This window comes from Hyperolius riggenbachi, chromosome 2 (genome assembly GCF_040937935.1).
Source record: "Hyperolius riggenbachi isolate aHypRig1 chromosome 2, aHypRig1.pri, whole genome shotgun sequence".
Taxonomy (NCBI): Eukaryota; Metazoa; Chordata; class Amphibia; order Anura; family Hyperoliidae; genus Hyperolius; species Hyperolius riggenbachi.
Window position 1 is genome coordinate 304,930,839 of NC_090647.1, and position 18,483 is coordinate 304,949,321.

The 18,483-nt window shown below is 42.2% G+C and overlaps 2 protein-coding genes across 5 annotated transcripts in view; one reads left to right on the forward strand and one right to left on the reverse strand.

Moving 5' to 3' along the window:
• AIRIM (AFG2 interacting ribosome maturation factor) overlaps nt 1-2,277 on the reverse strand; it is a 30,121-nt gene extending 27,844 nt beyond the window's left edge. The window contains exons 1-2 of one of the 4 annotated variants that reach the window (XM_068269047.1): nt 1,813-1,831; nt 1,616-1,704 (exon numbers count right to left, since the gene is read on the reverse strand). In XM_068269047.1, the coding sequence (XP_068125148.1) occupies nt 1,616-1,647 (32 nt within the window). In that variant the 5' untranslated portion in view covers nt 1,648-1,704; nt 1,813-1,831. The other 3 variants (XM_068269048.1, XM_068269049.1, XM_068269050.1) reach the window with 3 other exon arrangements.
• SNIP1 (Smad nuclear interacting protein 1) lies at nt 2,164-16,511 on the forward strand. The gene is made up of 4 exons (XM_068269046.1): nt 2,164-2,463; nt 7,087-7,195; nt 9,449-9,999; nt 12,490-16,511. Exons 1-4 carry the CDS (start codon nt 2,300-2,302, stop codon nt 12,770-12,772), a joined length of 1,107 nt encoding a protein of 368 aa, XP_068125147.1. The 5' UTR covers nt 2,164-2,299; the 3' UTR covers nt 12,773-16,511.
• Nucleotides 16,512-18,483: the final 1,972 nt, after the last annotated feature.

The window sequence follows — 18,483 nt, forward strand, 5'->3', positions numbered from 1 at the left end:
AAAAACAGTATGAAAAAGCTGTGACAATTAGTTACATTTCCTCTGCTCTCTTCAGACATGTCAGACAGAAACACAGGAGCTGCATGTGTTGGGAGCTCTCTTCTCTGTCACACACAGAGTTACACATAGGGCTCTATTCTCAAAGACTTCCTGCATGCGGTAAAGTACATGCGGGAAGTCTGCGACCAAAACACCGTCAAGTTGACATTCTCAAAATGTTCCGCATGTTTTTTCCGCCTGAGGAAAAATTTCCGCAAAAGTCGGTATTTTCCGCAATAAAAAATCAATTCTCAAAAATGTTCAGGCGCATCATTTCGTCGTTATTTACCGATTTTTTTATCACCTACAAATAGTAGGCGATATATTCCGCATCCCATTGACTTTAATGAAGCCTGGAGGCTTAAGGGCTGTGCTTGCTGGACTTTAATTTTTTTTTTAAACACTTTTTCATGCGACCTTTTTACCGCATGATTCCCGCATGAATAATGGCTGTTTCAGCATCTTTTTTCCCCCATGCGGAAAATATTAGTGAATGTGGAAAAAATGCGGAGTTTCCCGCTGGCGGAAATATAGCGGTAAAATTTTGCGGTGTTTTTTCCTCTTAGTGAATAGAGCCCATAGAGTTAACTGATCAAGTGTGAGGGGAATTTCCCCTCTCCTCATGGCTCAGTCAGCCGTCAGTTTTGGCGTCAGTAAAGTTTGAATGTATTTTGATAACAGTAAACAAAGAAGTTGCTACTAAAATGTATACACCAGTACTTAGCAGCACTTCCCAAACAATTCCTGTGTCAATTGAAAAAAATATGTGAATCGATAGTATTCCTTTAAGTCACATACAGATACTAGACTAGGTGGAACTCGGCTGAGGCAACCGACAAATACCACCTAGGGAGTAAATCTGGCATGTGTATGGAAACCCCCAGAGATCTCCTAAAGATCCTGCATGCCGGATCTTTAGCAATATATGACTCCCAATCTTGCTTGAGTGCATTGTTTTCCCCACACCCACCCACTCCATACTAATTGGTCATGTGGCACACATCATTCCTCATAACAGTAAGCATCACTAGCCTTCATGCATCTGTACAACTGAATGCTGATTGTAAGCTTGCAAGGGCAGGACTCTCTCACCCTTTTGTGCCTTGGAATTTGTTATTCATTTTCTGTCTAGGGTAGGTATAGATTTCATGTGCCCAGCTTGCTGGAAGGTGAACGCCCATCCAGTAACTCATCATTTTCATGGCACAACCCAGAAAAACTAAAATCAGAAGTGTTGTCTGACGTACCAGATTGTATGCCATATTTATTTCCCTTTAAACCAGTTGCCTGGCTGTCCTGCTGTTCTCTCTGGCATCAGTAGTGTCTGAATCACGCACCTGAAACAAGCATGCAGCTAATGCAGTCACACTTCAGTCAGAGCACCTGATCTGCATGCTTTTACAGGGTCTGTGGCTAAATGTAGGTAGCGGATCAGCAGGACAGCCAGGAAACTGGTATTCTTTAAAATTAAATGTCAGCCTCCATATCCCTCTCATAAACCGTTCCCTTTGAATAGCCACTACCTGTAATTAATACAACACATCATTGCATAGTATACTGTATGATGAATAAATACTGTATAATGTATGGTGTGACCCTAGTCCGCATTAGCCTTTTCCTCCCTCACTGAGCTGCTCCCTTTGGCCAACGGTCATCGTCTGTAACCTAGTGATAAATACATAATAATGATAATAATCTAGAAGTTGCTTGATATGATCATGTTCAGTTCTGTATTGTAATTCAGGTTTGCACCTGCTATAACGTATAGGTTACCAGATGTTATTCCAAACGTTATATGAACAATATCTGCGAGACATCTGCAAAAATATACAGTCCCAATTATTATAATGGAAATAAAAAGGTTAGTATCACGAATTCTATCTCCACCCAGTTTCGATTTACATTACATATTGAGGTTAGTCATGTGTTAATGGCAATTAGTGTTGTAATTAAAAGGAAGCTGAGGACAGAAACTCTTGCAAGTCTACTGTATAGTTTGATATAGAGACAGCTGTATGTAAAACACGCCCGGTGATGCGGTGTTGTGTAAGGTGTCCGCGTGCCACTTACGTCAGCAGCCACGCGTAGTTACAGCTGCAGAGAAGCCAGCCACAAGCTTCACACAAGCAGCTACTTCAACGGAACTCCGTCACCGGAAACAGGAAGAAGTGTGAGTCCCCGGCTAGAACATCCGGAGCCCATTGGCTGCTCTTACAGACGTGGTGCTGTTCTCGGTCGGTGTTGTTATTGTCAAAGAAGGATGAAGGAGGAGAGGCAGCGCAGAAAGAAGCAGTACAGCCCGGAGATGGAGTCTGAGAAGAGAAGAAGGAAGAGTCCGGCAGGACATCACCGGGCTCGGCAGAGCTCTCCATCTGACATCAGCGGAGGAGAATCCCCGCCCCGGCAGCACCGCGGTAGAAGCAGGTGAGTCGGGCAGGGCGGGGACATTGTGTGACGTTATTAAGTGTCATTGTTCTTGATTGAGCAACATAAACATCCTGTTTTTTATTTTGAAGTGTATGTATGTCTGATCTCGCTTATTAGGATAGTGCTACTTTTCATGTGGCCAGGCTTCATTCCAGTAGCTGATTACAGTTACTATTTCTTTCATAATATCCTGCCACCCTACTACTACTACTACTGTATGGCTGTCATGTTTTCAGTTGCCTTCCTGCTCTATTTTTTAATGTTGCTACTAAGATAAATGTACAGATGACATCAACTGTGACTGAATATCTTGCCTGACGGCTTTCTCGGCCTGTGAGCATAGAGGCCAGCAGACAGAGCAGTACAGTTGTACATCAGACGATGTATGACCATATCGACTATTGTTTAGTATTTATATAGTGCTGGCATGTTCGCAGTGTTTTACAGAGTATATTGTCTTATCACTTAACTGTCCCTCAGAAGGGCTAAAGGTAGCCATACACTGGTCGATTTGCCATCAGATTCGACCAACAGATAGATCCCTCTCTGATTGAATCTGATCAGAGAGGGATCGTATGGCTGCCTTTACTGCAAACAGATTGTGAATCGATTTCAGCCTGAAAACGATCACAATCTGTGGTGGTGGTGGTGCTGCTGCACTTCTCCTGCAGGTACACCACTCCTGCTCCACTGAAGTACAATTTCAAAAACGGAGACTGCACACAAAGGGCTTTAGCGACAAGCTGTATTAGTGAGCATGCAGATGTGTATGTGCCTCTGCATGCTCACTAATACAGCTTGTCGCTAAAGCCCTTTGTGTGCAGTCTCCGTTTTTGAAACTGGTTATTGGAACATTCAATAAGTACCTTCTGATTACTTATGATCCCACAATTCAATGTGAGTGATCACATCTGATGATATATTGTACTGTTAATGGGCAGCTTTACCATGTACACAAATATGACAGTACTGCTTAAAGCAGTAGGATTAGCCATACTATGCCAGGGGGAAAAAACATATATAAGTAGATAAATACTTGATCTACTTACATAATGCATGTATTGTACTGTCCACGTTTTGATTTCAGTGAATGTTATATAGTAAATGAAGAGAATTCTGTTCCTGGTGGGGGCCATGTCTTTTGCCCACAGTAAAGGCTAACTCGTGATTTAATTTCTGCCCTTTACTTTTTTTTCTTTTCTCCTCCAATTGCTGAGTCACCTCAGCTTTGCTTGTAAACACAAGTGAGCAGAGGATCAGGTTTCAGATAAGCAGCTGGCAGGGAAATAAATGGAAGAGGAGTGTGAGGAAACGCGGAAAAGCCACCGCAAGTGCTCAGAGTGAGGCGGCTGTTTCCGCGTCTAACGTGGCGGCACAACGCGAAGAAACCGCCGCATGGGCAGAGCGGTGGAGTCCGCGTTGGATGCAGCGGATTGCGCGCATAGCAATACTACTGACATTGTGGTTGGACGCGGGGAAGCTGCCGCTTGCTTGGAGAGCGGGGCGGCGGCCCCCGCGCCCGAATCAGCAGATACATTGCAAGACATGTCTGGTGTGGCTGGGACTGCTAGTCCACACAGGTTCAGAAGGACGCGCGCGCGCTGAGAGGCAGAGCTTATATGACAGCCAGAGAAGAGTCGGCTGACCAAACGGGTCAGCTGACATTTTCACCACCTTCCATTGGTCCAGCACTTAGGGGAGGCGCTGGAGAGCGCTTAGGTATATATACTGGATGCTGGTCATTCGCTGGTTGTCTGCCGTTGCGATCACTACGTGGTAGCACTCAGACCTTGTCTGTATCTGTGTTCTAGCATAGTTTCCAAAGGTGTTGTTGATCAAGGAACTCACACCTTAGCATTAGGAATATTGAACTGTATTATTTGTTATGACCTTCTGCCTGCCTGACTATTCCTCTAAACTCTGATTCTGTACCTTGCTATTTCTGATATCCTGTTGCCAAACTCTGCTCGTTCCTGGACTCTGTATTTGCCTCCTGATTCTGTACCTTGCTATTCTGATACTCCGTTGCCATACCCTGCCTGTTAATTGGATTCCGTATCGGTCTCCTGAATCTGTACTTTATCTGTCTGTGTGTTAACGACCTGGCTTGCCCGACCTCGAGAACTGGCCTTACTGTTAGAGGCAGTTCCCAGACCTGTTAGTGACACCCTCTCACTGGTGTCACTCACGCTCTGTCCTTCCTACTCTCAGCCTAGCTCCTCCCCCGGGAGAGTCTAGGCCATCGGAAGGAACATACTTCAGTGCAGTACTCAGAGTATACTGTTGCATCTAACACTCACTTGTTATCTCAGGTGTCCAGAGGTTAGTAGATATATCTGATTATCGGTGATACTGCAGATCACCAATAATTAGGTATATTCTGTATTCTCGGTGATACTGCAGTTCACCGGTAATCAGACCCTCTCTGTGTTACACCGATCGTTACAAGGAGGAATATATTCTAGATAAAAGAACCCCCAGCATGCAACTGTTTGGCACTGACTACTAATGGGCCAGTGCTCTTTGAGTATGTGATAACTCCAAATCATAACAGAAAAAGTTTTGAATGCAGGATTAGCATATTTATCACTTAATACACTCAGACCAGTTGCTGTTGAAATCTGATTTTTATGGTGCCACTCCCGCTTTAAAGAAAAACACTTTGAAAGCATTTATACTTACCTGGGGCTTCTTTCAGGCCCCTCCAGTCTACTTCTCCAGTCTTCTCAGTCGGCACGCACTGTGCATGTTGACTGGAGGAGACAGGGCTGGCCAGTGGAGGGTCAGAGTGTCTTGAGAGGACAGCAATGAGTCCACAGCCTAAAAAAGGGCTGAAGGAAGCCTCAGGTAAGTATAAATGCTTTTAAATTGTATTTTATTTTCTCAGGTACACTTCAATGAGGAAACACAATTTGTAATTTTTTACAGCTAGCCACTTAGATTGCTGACCTGTTGTAGTAGCTGTATTTGTGTAAAGACTTCGGTAAGAAAAACAAAGTTCTGATGCTGTGAAACTGTTAGAGAAACACCAAGCCTTTTAAGTTCTGCTGAGTAGATTTTTAGTCTGGAGGTTCACTTTAAAAAGAAACATGTCTTTCATATTTTACGGTTTAAAAATGATTCTCCTTCTAACACATTCTGAATAACCGACTGAAAATTCGCATTCAATGCCCTGACTTCACTAGCCGCATGCCTCTTGCAGACAAGGCTGAAGCCAAAAGATTAATACAACTCCAAGACAAATCAAATTTTGAATCGTGCGATTCCACTAGATACAAATTCGTGTGGATTTACCGCACACAAATTTGCATAGCAATGCGTTTAAATGGGCCTGCTTATATTTGATACGAAATTCCCATCCATTAATAATCTGCATGGGAGTGCCACAATTTTCTGGTCGCTGCATGTGACTTTCATTCATTCATTTTCACATTTGTTCTTTTCATGTTTTCACATGTCAGCAGGCACAAAAAACCCTAGTGATTATGTATGCAAATTTGCACGTAAAAAAAAAATTGGACACATTCTTATGCGGGTTTGCATTTGCTTGCGATTATGCTTCAGAAAAGTAGCAGCCGAATTTGCATGCTTCTAGTGGAAACGTACCCTAAAACATATCATCAATATGATGACCTCTGTGTTCCTATGAGTCCAGGTTTGTCAGTGATTGGCCCGTTTTTGTAGTCCTCATATCCTTTCTGTGTTGCTAATTTATATGCTTACACATTTGCCAGTATTCAGATTTTTTTTCAGGATTTATGATTTACATTTTTTTAATCTTCATTGTAAATCGACTTCGCGGTTTGCCCAGAGAATGGAATTGAATAACTTTGAGAAACATCTTTATCTGGGAAGAAAAATGAACAACTCTCTAGTCTATACTCAGATATCTGCACTGCAGAGTGTGGCCCGAATCTTCCTGTGTACTGCAGGAAATGGGAAAATGAGCTGGGGTCAAGTCTGGAGGGGTTATGGTCACAAATATGGGCAAACACCTTTAAAATTCGGGATCCAAGGTTGCAATTGATACAATTTAAAACGATTGGTAGATGGTATGTCACACCACTCCGTGTTAGCAAGTTTGCAAATCGCAGGGTGATGTGCTGGAGGTGTGGACAGGGGGACGGAGGTACTCTACATATGTGGTGGTGGTGCCCAATAGTTAAATTCTTTTAGAATTAGGTTTGTTAAGATGGATGAATTGTGTAAGAATGAGGATTTGGGATGTGCTGTTAGATCCGAAGAAGTGTGGGGAAGCCTTACAACCAACCTCAGTTAGGCCACCTTGAAGAGAGAGGCTGGAGAAGGGAGAGGGGTATGTGCAGGATGGTGTCGGTGTATATGTGTATGAATGTGTTATGAGAAGGATAATTAAATAGCAAGCTCAGCAACAGTCGTTTAATGGTGAGGGAGGGAAAGAAAAAGGCATAATTGTGCATATTCAGCTCCTACCAAACTATGATGATCACACAATTCAGTTCAGGGGTATGGCATGAAATGAGTATTGCTAATGCCCCATGTAACTGATCACTCATGAATTTGGGTCTGTGTGCTGAGTTTAAAAAAAAAAAAAAAAAAAATACATCGTAAATCTATTTTTTTTTTTCCCCATACAATCAGGTCACCAGTGAAAAGGAAAAATGAATATGCCAGAAGAAGCAAGTCGCCAAGGAAGAGACACAGAAGTGACAGCAGAAGTCCACCTCCCATGCTTGTAAAAATTAAGCAGGTAAGCTTAAAAGAAAAACACCAATCTTCAGTTTTAAACTGAAGTGAAGCGAAACCCGGAGGAATGTACTTTCATGCCATTTTTTTTTTTTTTTTACCTCAGAAATAGAGCATAGATACCTGTTCGTTAACATAATCACATGAAGGCTGAAAGTAGTATTACCTCTAGACTCCTTATTGCACCCAGGCTTGCCTTGCCACTGTCGCCACCATTCTTTGTTCCGACTGTGTCCTGGCTTCGTTCGGAGCCAGACACATGCACTTAAGGGCTGGTTCACACGAGCGTCTGCTGAGCTTTTGCTTGGCATTGCGTTTAAACGCCAGCGTTTAAAAGCTAGCTTTTGAAAGCTTTTGAAAAGCGTTCAAGGCTAGCAGTTCTGGTCTCTGCTATTGTTTCCTCGCGTTTACTGCCTCTGAAAGCAGCATGTTGCTTTTGAGACTAGACGCAATGCTGGGATCTACTGCCAGGCTTTCATGAAAGCCTGCAAAAGCCAGCTCTAAACGCTCCCATTCACTTGCATGGGATGGCAGTAGATCCCAAAAAACGCTGCGTCTGAAACTCTGCGTTAAACGCCACAAAAACGCCCGTCTGAACCAGCCCTAACACTCCGCACGGTCTTCTGGATCATGCACCTGCCTGGCCAGGCATGGCAGCTGTGGTCGAGAGATTGCTGGGTATGACTAGGAGGCTCCCAGCAACAGCTGCTACACACAGACATGAGGGAGCATTTATGTAGAGGACATGTGCATGGACTGTGCATGTGCCCTGGAAATACTATCAGAGTTTCAAATGAGGGTGAGGCAAGATGGAGGGGAGGACAGGTGCATTAAGAAGCCTGGGGGTATCTGAAGAGCTTATAAATCATAGAGATACATAAACACACACATTTATATATTTGTTTTCCCTTCAGGTTTACTTTAAATCTAGTAGGCTTTACATTTTTACAATTTTTTTAAAAATGTTATCTTAAAATTCTGACCCTCAGATTGCTGTATAAGTGTGTATCTACTGTAGACATTTTCTCTACCTCATATTTGCTGTGCTGGGCAAGCAGTCAATTGAGCTTACAGAAACAATATTAAGAGTCAGTATTTCAGGAGAGGGAGAATTGCATAACATTTTCAAAATCTACTTTAACTACTAGGCGACCACTCCGCCAATTGGCGGGGACGCAGCGGCAGCCCCAGGGCAGCTCAAAGCCAGTTGGCATGAAGTCCTGGGACTGGGTTTTGCAGGAGATCACATGCGCATCTCAGCTTGAATGACGGAACTCCGCTTCTTCATCAGTCTTCCAGCGGTGATCGCCGCTAGGAGACTGTAATACGGTGAAACCGCCATTTATTTACACTGTATAGCGCTGCGATCTATGGCAGCGCTGTACTGGGGACAGCCGTGTGACACGGCTGGGACCCACAGGAGTGATCGACTGTCATAGGCTGATGTCTAAGACAGCCGATCGTGGTGATTGGCTGGCGGGGGAGGGAGGGCAGGCTTTCTGAGGGAAAAAAAAGTGAAATTTATTTACAAAATAAATAATCATGGCGGCGGGGATCAGACCCCACCAACAAAAGGCTCCGTTGGTGGGCAGAAAAGGGGGGGGGGGTCACCTTAAAGCTGCAGTGGCCGAAATTTGTAAAAAAATAGCCTGGTCACTAGGGGGGAAGGGGGTAAAGCATGTGGTCCTTAAGTGGTTTAAACAAGGAGAAATTAGTACTGAAGGATTAATTACAATAACTGACGGTGTACTATAATTTATCACATCTGTGAGTTGTCCTTTAGTCCTGCTGTAAATGTTTTCTTAAAGGGACTAAGGCTGTAAAATCCGAGTATGGAAGAGCCATCAATGTGTAAACATCTGTGATAAGTACTAAAAGGATTGGCAATGGTTAGGGTTAATTACTCAACCAATCACTTTTAAATCATCATGTCTGAAACTTCGTCCCCTTCAGCAGCCCAAAGTATCTCAGATGCTCTTTGCCCCCCCCCCCCCCCCCAGCTCGGCAACCATCTATGTGGCTGTGGCTGCTGAGGGCCACCAATGCAGGTAGGGGTGGTCACAATGCTTTGGCAACACTTTATAATAAATCACCACCTTGGTTTTGCGAGGGGGGTGGGGGGGCGAGCTCCAGACATATGACGCTCTTCAAATTACAATCTTTATACTCTTTAATCAGATTTTTAAGTTATGATTATACTGTTATGGATATGTACTGCAATTTGACTTTGTAAATTGTACCCATTTTATCTCCAAAGGAAAAAGAAGAGCGCCCTCACAGAGCTCATGACACACAACGCAGAGAGAGATCGGAAAAAGACGACAGAAGAAACAGACACAGAGACCAAGTGGACCGAGGTCGTAATGACTACTCCCGGCACAGAGAGAGAGACCGTGAGGAGCAAAACTTAAGAGATCAGAGGGCAGAAAGGGAGTTCCACAATGAGAGGAGAAGGGAAAGACGCCAGAGGGAAGAACGGTCAGAAGAGACAGAAAATCAAGAAGGTAGTAATGATGATAGCCAGGGGCAAGATAAAAAAGAAAAAGAAAAACCCAACTTTGAACTTTCTGGAGCATTACTTGAGGACACAAATACTTTCAGAGGAGTTGTAATAAAGTACAGTGAACCTCCAGAATCCCGTATTCCTAAGAAGCGATGGCGTCTGTACCCATTTAAGAATGATGAAGCCCTCCCAGTCATGTACATTCACAGGCAAAGTGCTTACCTCCTGGGCAGACAGAGGCGTATTGCTGACATACCAATTGATCATCCATCCTGCTCCAAGCAACATGCTGTCCTGCAGTATCGGTAAGAATAGCATTATAATGTTTAAATGTTATTTTATTTATTTTTTACAGGGATTATTTACAAAAAAGTGAAGTTTCTGCTTACTGTAGTGATGGATTTAATATATTAGACATTCAATTTGATTAAAAACAAAAATCTGTTAATATCAAGAGACCTCTCAGTTGATTTTTGATTGTTATATCAACCAGAACTTTATTGGAAAAGACCATTCTTTTAGGGTCCTTTCACACCAAGTCAGTTGTGTTGCATTCAAAAAGCAACGCAAAGTATCCAAAAATTTGCAGCACATGTTGCTATTGCAGTGCGACTATACAGTGATGCATGCAGCACAAAGTAATTATACCTCACTGCAACTGTAAACGCACATGTTACCCGGTTAATACACAGCTTGTTGTGCATTACTGCCTTGGAACCCACCGTACCACACTTGGTGCGGAGGCCCCATAGGAATAGCATTGTACTGCAATGCGGTGTGGAAAGGTCCTTATTGTTCAAACAGGGTGGTGTGCTTTGCAGTATTGTAGGGGTGGTATCAAGCTACAGTGTTCTCCCCAAAATTATTTTCCAGCCGGGTGGCATGAAATAGTAGCCGGGTGGCATGAAAAAGCAGCTGGGTTGGTAGAGATGAAAATGTAGGGCAACTCTGCTTACAGCATAGGAGGTGGTGAGGAGGTGAACCAATGACAGCCGGGTGGTCACCAAATCTAGCCGGGTGGAGCACCCGGCTAAAAGAGCCTGGGGAGAACACTGAAGCTAGTAGTGGCTGTGTGCAGATTGATATTCTATCTTTTCTATAATTTGTATTGTCTTGCGTACGCTTTTTTTTTTTTTTCCCCCCCTCTACATTCTTGTACAGGTATACTTTTTCTTAGATCTAAACTACCGTATATTCTGGCGTATAAGACAACCACTCAACTTTTTCAGTTAAAATATAGTTTGGGATATACTCGCCGTATAAGACTTCCAATGCACACCAAATAAAAATTTTTAAAAAATCATATACTGGTGCTATGTATGAACAGATACTGGTCCTGTACTGTATGTGGTGCCTAGTATATAACAGTATATACTAGATATAGATATACTATAATAGATTGGTCAACTCTCCCTCAGTGTATTGGTCAGCTCTCCTTGTCTACCTGTTTATCAGAATAGATTGCGCTGTGCCCATAGAACACGCCTCTTTCACCCTTCTGGCCCACCCTTGTATCCTATTTACCACCTTCTCTGCCTCTCAGATCTCGCACATGTGCACCTGTCGGTAACAGCATAGGGTGTGTCACCCGGCATCAATGACACCCCACGTATAAGATGACCCCTGACTTTTCTGATGATTTTCAAGGGTTAAAAAGTAGTCTTATATGCCAGAATATACTGTATATCTTGTACAGATGTATAGAAGTATCATCCATGATGTGCTGACTGTCATTGTAGAAAGGCTGTGATCAGATTCTTGCACTGTGACCAATTCACTGTCTACTTTAATACAGGCTTTTAGAAAATCTTGATGTTTCTTTGATATCTTGAAAACCTAAACAAAAACCTGCATAACATAGCAAGGAGAAAGTATAGTCTGTGTCCATCGTTTTATGAAGTGAGACTCTGGCCCGAGTCCTAAAGGACAACTGAAGTGAGGGGTATATGGAGACTGCCATATTTATTTCCCTTTGAACAATACCAGTTGCCTGGCAGCCCTGCTGGTCTATTTGGCTGCATTAGTGTCTGAATCACACCAGAAACAAGCATGCAGCTAATCTTGTCAGATCTGACAATGTCAGAAACACCTGATCTGCTGAATGCTTGTTCAGTGTCTATAGCTAGAAGTATTAGAGGCAACGAATCAGTAGGATAGCCAGGTAATTGGTATTGCTTAAAAGGAAATGTGTATGGCAACCTCCATATCCCTCGTGCTTCAGTTGTCCTTTAATTCTTGTGTCTGTCTGCCCTTTCCTTCATTAAGCACACCTGAACCGAGGTAAAGCTACCTAAGTACGAAGGTATATTCATGCTGGATCTTTGTGCATTGACCATCCCTCTCCTCATTCTTGCAGGTCTCTCTAATCACTCCTTGAAAATGTGATTATGGCTAAAGTAAAATATTCAGATATGAAGAGGCATTACTATTACCCTCCCATTATTTTCTATTACCCTCTCATTCCATCGTCTTTCCCATACTATTCACTCCCCTTAAAGGTGGCCATACACTGGTCGATTTGCCATCAGATTCGACCAACAGATAGATCCCTCTCTGATCGAATCTGATCAGAGAGGGATCGTATGGCCACCTTTACTGCAAACAGATTGTGAATCGATTTCAGCCTGAAACCGATCACAAGCTGTGGAGCTGCCGCTGCTGCTAAATCTCTCTTCAACTAAGTATACAGGGGTCTGCATGTTACTGCTTCCTAGTTTAAAGTGTTTCTCCACCCTCTAATTAATTTTTTTTTTTTTTTTTTTTTTATTAATAATAGAATATTTTTTTGTCTTCAGGATGGTTGCCTTCACACGTGCTGATGGGACACCAGGAAGGCGCGTTAGACCTTACATCATTGACCTTGGATCTGGCAATGGCACTTACTTAAACAACCAAAGAATTGAATCTAATCGGTACTATGAACTAAAAGAAAAAGATGTACTGAAGTTTGGATTCAGCAGCAGAGAGTATGTGGTTCTACATGAGTTTTCAGATACTTCAGAAGTGGACAAAAAAGATGATGAGGATGACGAGGATGAAGGAGTGGAGAGCCCCGGCAGCGAGCAAGCTGCAGACTAAAGCATCACAGCACAATGACCTTTCAATCTAGAGTGCTTTTTCTAATGAAACTCTGTCATTAGTTCAACTGATAACTTAAAACATTGAACTTATAAAGATATGGACTTTAACATTGTCTGTTAAAGACGGTATTGATGTATATACATTTATTATATAAATACATACTTATTTCATTCATATTGTGTTTTGTTTTTTCCCCTTCTGTTTCTTGCAACACTTCAACACACCAGATATATTTGTGTGCTCTGTGGTCATAAGAAAGTGCTCAAACGTGAATTTTATTAAGGATTTCAGATGTTGCCTGGTGTTATGTCTTGTATTATAAATGCCAATATGTTTCTATTATAAGAGTGCGTTAAAACCCTAGTTCATAATTTTTTTTTAATTTTTTATTTTATTTTTTGCATTTTATAGAAATGCAATTATGAAAGGAAAATGTGCACTTTAAAATTACCCTGCAACAGTAAACATTTTTAAAGTAATATTTGAAGCATAATTTTTTCTTTTTATAGTTGCATTTTTTTTATGTTGTTTTGAAGGGCATTTATAAAAATAAAGGTATAGTTAAAATGTATTGTGTACAGTTGTGTATGTACTTAGCGCTAAAATGCTACTGTCAGAATATAATTGGTTGATGTAATAACTGATAAACTGAACGAGGCAACAAAGTTCTAAAGACGTGCCACGGTCTGAAGGCACCATTCTTATGTTACCTGACTGTATCTTTAGCCAGTTACTAGCTTAGCTGGTTGACGGCAATGACCTTACAGAGGCCTCTGCCTGTTTCTGAATTCAGGAAGGTAGCCTTCATAAGGCCACTTTTCAACGAGCAGCTGATTGGCAGTGAAACGGGCATACACGGCACGTTTCTCTATTAACTTATGCGCCGGATCGAGCTAGCGGCACGATGCCGGCGCATCCCAGCTCGTGCGCGTGGATCGATTGCTGCTTGTCCCCGCTGGAGCGGCTAATGAGCCGCTCGTTTCTGGGCATTGTTATCCCCTCCGGTATCGAGCACAGTATCAATCCGGTGGGGTATCGGACATGTCTGCTATTATCAACTCGATTGATAAGCCTCCCTTCCTGCAGTGTATGCCCAGCATAACTCTCACAACTGCTTGCTGCAGCCTGGCAACTGCTTGCTGCTTCTTGGTTACTGCTCATTGCTGCCTGGTAATTGCTTGCTGAGCACAGTACAACTACCCGTGGAAATGAGTCCTAACTTAACTGATGGGTTTCAGCCTACTAGCAAAATGGCTTTTAAAACTGTACAGCACAAAGAGGGCTTCACTTTATTTTATTTTTTTTCCCTGGCTTTTATTTTACTGTTGTATGTGAAAGCAATTGGTTCACTTATTTTCAAAAGTTGTACGTCATTCATGGTTGAAATTCAGGATGTTCAATGAGATGCTAATTTTAGTTGTTAAAAATGTATGTTCCTTTAAAATTAGAACAGTCAAATGCAGCATCTAGTGCATTTGATTGGTACATTGCCAAAAATGCATACATTTTTATAGAAGTGGCAGAAAAATCATCATCAACCGGGTATTTATTGGCATCTTGTAGACCATCCCTAGTTATAAAGCAGTATCTAATGAATACTTTTCACAAGCTTAAAGGACAACTGAAGTGACAGGGATTTGGAGGCTGCCATACTTATGTCCTTTTAAGCAATACCAGTTGCATGGCTATCCTGCTGATCCTCTAATACTTTTAGCCATAGACTCCGAACAAGCGTGCAGCAGACCAGATGTTTCTGATCTTGTCAGATCTGACAAGATTAGCCAAATGCTTGTTTCTGGTGTTATTCAGACACTACTGCAGCCAAATACAATAGCAGGGCTGCCAGGCAACTGGTAATGTTTAAAAGGAAATACATATGGCGGCCTCCATTTTCTTCTCATTTCACTCGTCCTTTCAAAGGGTTGTATTCTACACTAGGCATCTGAAACTTGACTTCACAGAGCTATAGTGTAAACTCCATGCAATTTATTATTTTTCTATGGTGTGTTTACAGTGGGTTCCGTCAGGGTAACACATCATGCTGTCTTTACTGGACAACGTGCATTAAGCATACTTTCATTATACTGTATGCTTCCCTGTATGTGTTGCATTGCACTTCTAACGTGTGATGAAACTTCTCCGCACCATTACGATTGTAATGCAACGTGCGTAGTGTGAAAGGACCCTAAAGTGTTTGACTACTGGTGGCTGCTAGCGCTCAATGCAATGAGTTTTAGGATGCCCATGTACCTAAGGCCGCTAAGTCTTCCTCTGTAGCCAGAACTAAAATCTTCCCATTGAGAAGCAGTGGGTTGCACTGATGACTTGTCTTTGCATACTAGCACTGACTTCTAACTGTAATGGAGCATAACTCCTAAACCAAGGAACTTTCCATAGAAGCCCAATTTTCTCCATCCAGACGGTAAAGACTGTAGCTTGTCTATACTGTTGCATCGCTCCGAAGCTTTTCATCTTGGCATGAAGCTTTGCTACAGCCTCAGCCTGGCATGAATTTAAGCTGTGTGCAGAACTAGATGCCTCTTTCAAAAGCATATGTTTGTAGGTACTGTAATTACCAAGTAAGATGTATTAGCTGTACTTGATAAAAGTACAAGAATATCTGAGAGCATGTAAAAAAATAAAAAAAAAATCTGACCTGTCATTGATGTGCAGAAGAATATTTTAGGAGTAGTGTAATAGGCACTGAGCAGTTTGTATAGTATTGTAAATAATGGGATATTATCAGACAGCAGATTCACTGATCGTTGAGCCCAAATCTCAGGAAGCTGCAGATGTAAGCTTAAAACATTTATTGTAATAGTAGGTTTGTGTTTGTTCTGTTTATTTTGCTTATCTGCTTGTGTACTCGCAGTGTGCATTCCAAGGCTGGCTGAACAGAATTAAGGCTTTGTTCACACTGGCAGTTTTAAGGGCATTAAAAGACAGTATTTAATATAAATTGCCCATGCAGCCTATAGAAAAATTACCCAACCCATGCACCTGTGGGGTATAGACAGGAAGCACATATTGAGTGGTAAAGAAACTGAGGTATGCAATATTCTTTTCTTGTATAGTGTAGTTACTGTGCTCAACTCTATGTGTCTATGGATTGAGCAATAGTTTTAACCTTGCAGCCCATGAGCCACCTCGCAACCACAGAAAAAAGCTACAGGGACAGAACCAACTGCGGTTAAGAGTACAGTAAAACGTGCACTGCCCACATAACAGGCTGTGTGAACAAAGTCTTTAAACTATGATGGCAGGTAAACCCGTTTGTGTGGATTGACTGTTTAAAACCAAAAAAGTTATGTAAATGCCTGGCCTTTGAATGCCAAATAAAAAAAGTTCCATGAAGTAAAGGGCGGTAAGGAGAACAAAAAAAAAATGCTTATAAAATACTTAAATTTGGTCCAATCATCATTACCACCAATTCTCACCCCCGTGGTGTACATGGAATTGGCAGATTCTCTAGTTAAGATACATTAGGTGTTTCTGCCAGAACTTTTTTTTGGCCAAATCTTTGGATGTAGTTTTTGTTTGTGGTTATTAGAATATCATACTAGCACATTATTTTTATACAAATATAAATATATTTTTGATGGTGTTGTGACACTGCTAAATGTTGACTTTTAATGACAACTGTTCTAATTAGAAAGCTGGTGCAGATCGGCAGCTTTCATTTTCATTCTGGATGTGTATTGTAAATAATAATAAAATACTCTACTGCTCTCTAAAACTGTTTCTGTGTAATCATTGACAATTGAGCTCACATAAATCTTTATTTTATTTGCAATTCTGCATGCAGGTTAAACATCGAAAAATAAAAATATAATTTTATTTCAGTAATACAACTTTGGCTTGGGACCCACTACAAAGTACAATCGCTATTGATTTGTGGTAGCACTTTGTTTCCCTGCTCCTATACACTAGAGTGCAAACTCTCCCAAAATGCTGCATTTCCTGCGATTATGATTTCCCTAATTGCATTTGCACCAGTGGAATCTGCTCCATTCACTTATATTGCAAAGCGTTTTGGGAAGTCACTAGCAAATGAAAGTGATTCCAAAACGTTCATTAGCCATTTAGAGTCTGACACTTTGAGCCTAGAATATTTTCACATTATTCTAATAGGCTGAAATTTTTGTTTTCATAAGCTGTAAGCCATAACCAAAATTATAACAAAGGGTTGAATTATCTCACTTTTCATGTAATGAGTCTATTTCATATATTAGTTTTACCTTTTCGGTTTGAATTACTGAAATAAATGAATTTTTACACAATATTCTAATTTTTTGAGTTTCACCTGTATAAGAATGACACCATAGTGCACATTGGCCGTTGTTTTTGGTGCTTGTCTTGCTGTAAAAATCCACTGATTGCAGCATTTAGGGCCTTATTTTTTTTTTTTTTTTTACAAGCAGTTGAAAAGGCTAAGGGCTGGTTCACACTGCAAGAGCTTTTTTTAAGCGCTTTATGATTTTAAAAGTTCTTGCTACTGTAATCCTATGTGTGTTCAGATCAGAAACAAGCATGCAGATAATCTTGTCCAAACTGACAATGTCAGAAACGCCTGATATGCTGCATGCTGGTTCAGGGTCTGTGGCTGAAAGTATTAGATGCAGAGGATCAGCAGGACAGCCAGGCAACTGGGATTGTTTAAAAGGAAATAGATATGACAGCCTCCATGTCTCACTAAAGTTGTCCTGTAAGTTGCATATTTGCACTATAACTGTTGGCCATAGGGATTGTGGCTTGGTCCCTAGGGAGAAAAGTCTAGGCACAAGCTGATACAGCCAAGCAACATGTACTGTTGCTATAAAGAGGGACTATGGTTCAACGAACAATGCAACGGCTTTTGGGGGACAAGTAAAGAGGGAAACGATGAGCTCAGCTGTTGCTTAAAGGGATACTGTAGGGGGGTCGGGGGAAAATGAGTTGAACTTACCCGGGGCTTCTAATGGTCCCCCGCAGACATCCTGTGCCCGTGCAGCCACTCACCGATGCTCTGTTCCCGCCTTCGGTTCACTTCTGGAATTTCTGACTTTAAAGTCAGAAAACCAATGCGCCTGCGTTGCCATGTCCTCGATCCCGCTGATGTCATCAAGAGCGCACAGCGCAGGCCCAGTATGGTCTGTACCTGCACTGTACGCTCCTGGTGACATCAGTGGGAGCGAGGACACGGGCGTGCAGGCGCAGTGGTTTTCTGACTTTAAAGTCAGAAATTCCAGAAGTGAACTGGAGGCGGGGCCGGAGCATCTGTGAGTGGCTGCGCGGGCACAGGATGTCTGCGGGGGACCATTAGAAGCCCCAGGTAAGTTCAGCTCATTTTCCCCCGACCCCCCTACAGTATCCCTTTAAAGAGGAACTTCCGCCTAAACAAACATACTGTCATTAAGTTACATTAGTTATGTTAATTAAAATAGATAGGTAATCTCTTAAGGCCCATACACACGCAGTACTAAAGGCACTGGTCCGTCGTCGCCTCCCGCTGGGCGGGTTTTCAGCAGACAGTCCAGCGTGTGTACAGTCTGTCGGCGGACTGATAAGGCTGTTTCTGAGCTCAGAAACAGCCTTTTCAGTCTGCAGACAGACTGTACACACGCCGGACTGTCGCTGGAACGCGCGCCCAGCGGGAGGTGACGACGGACTCGTCGTTGCCTTTAGTACGGCGTGTGTACGGGCCTTAACTCACCGTTTTTAAAAGAACA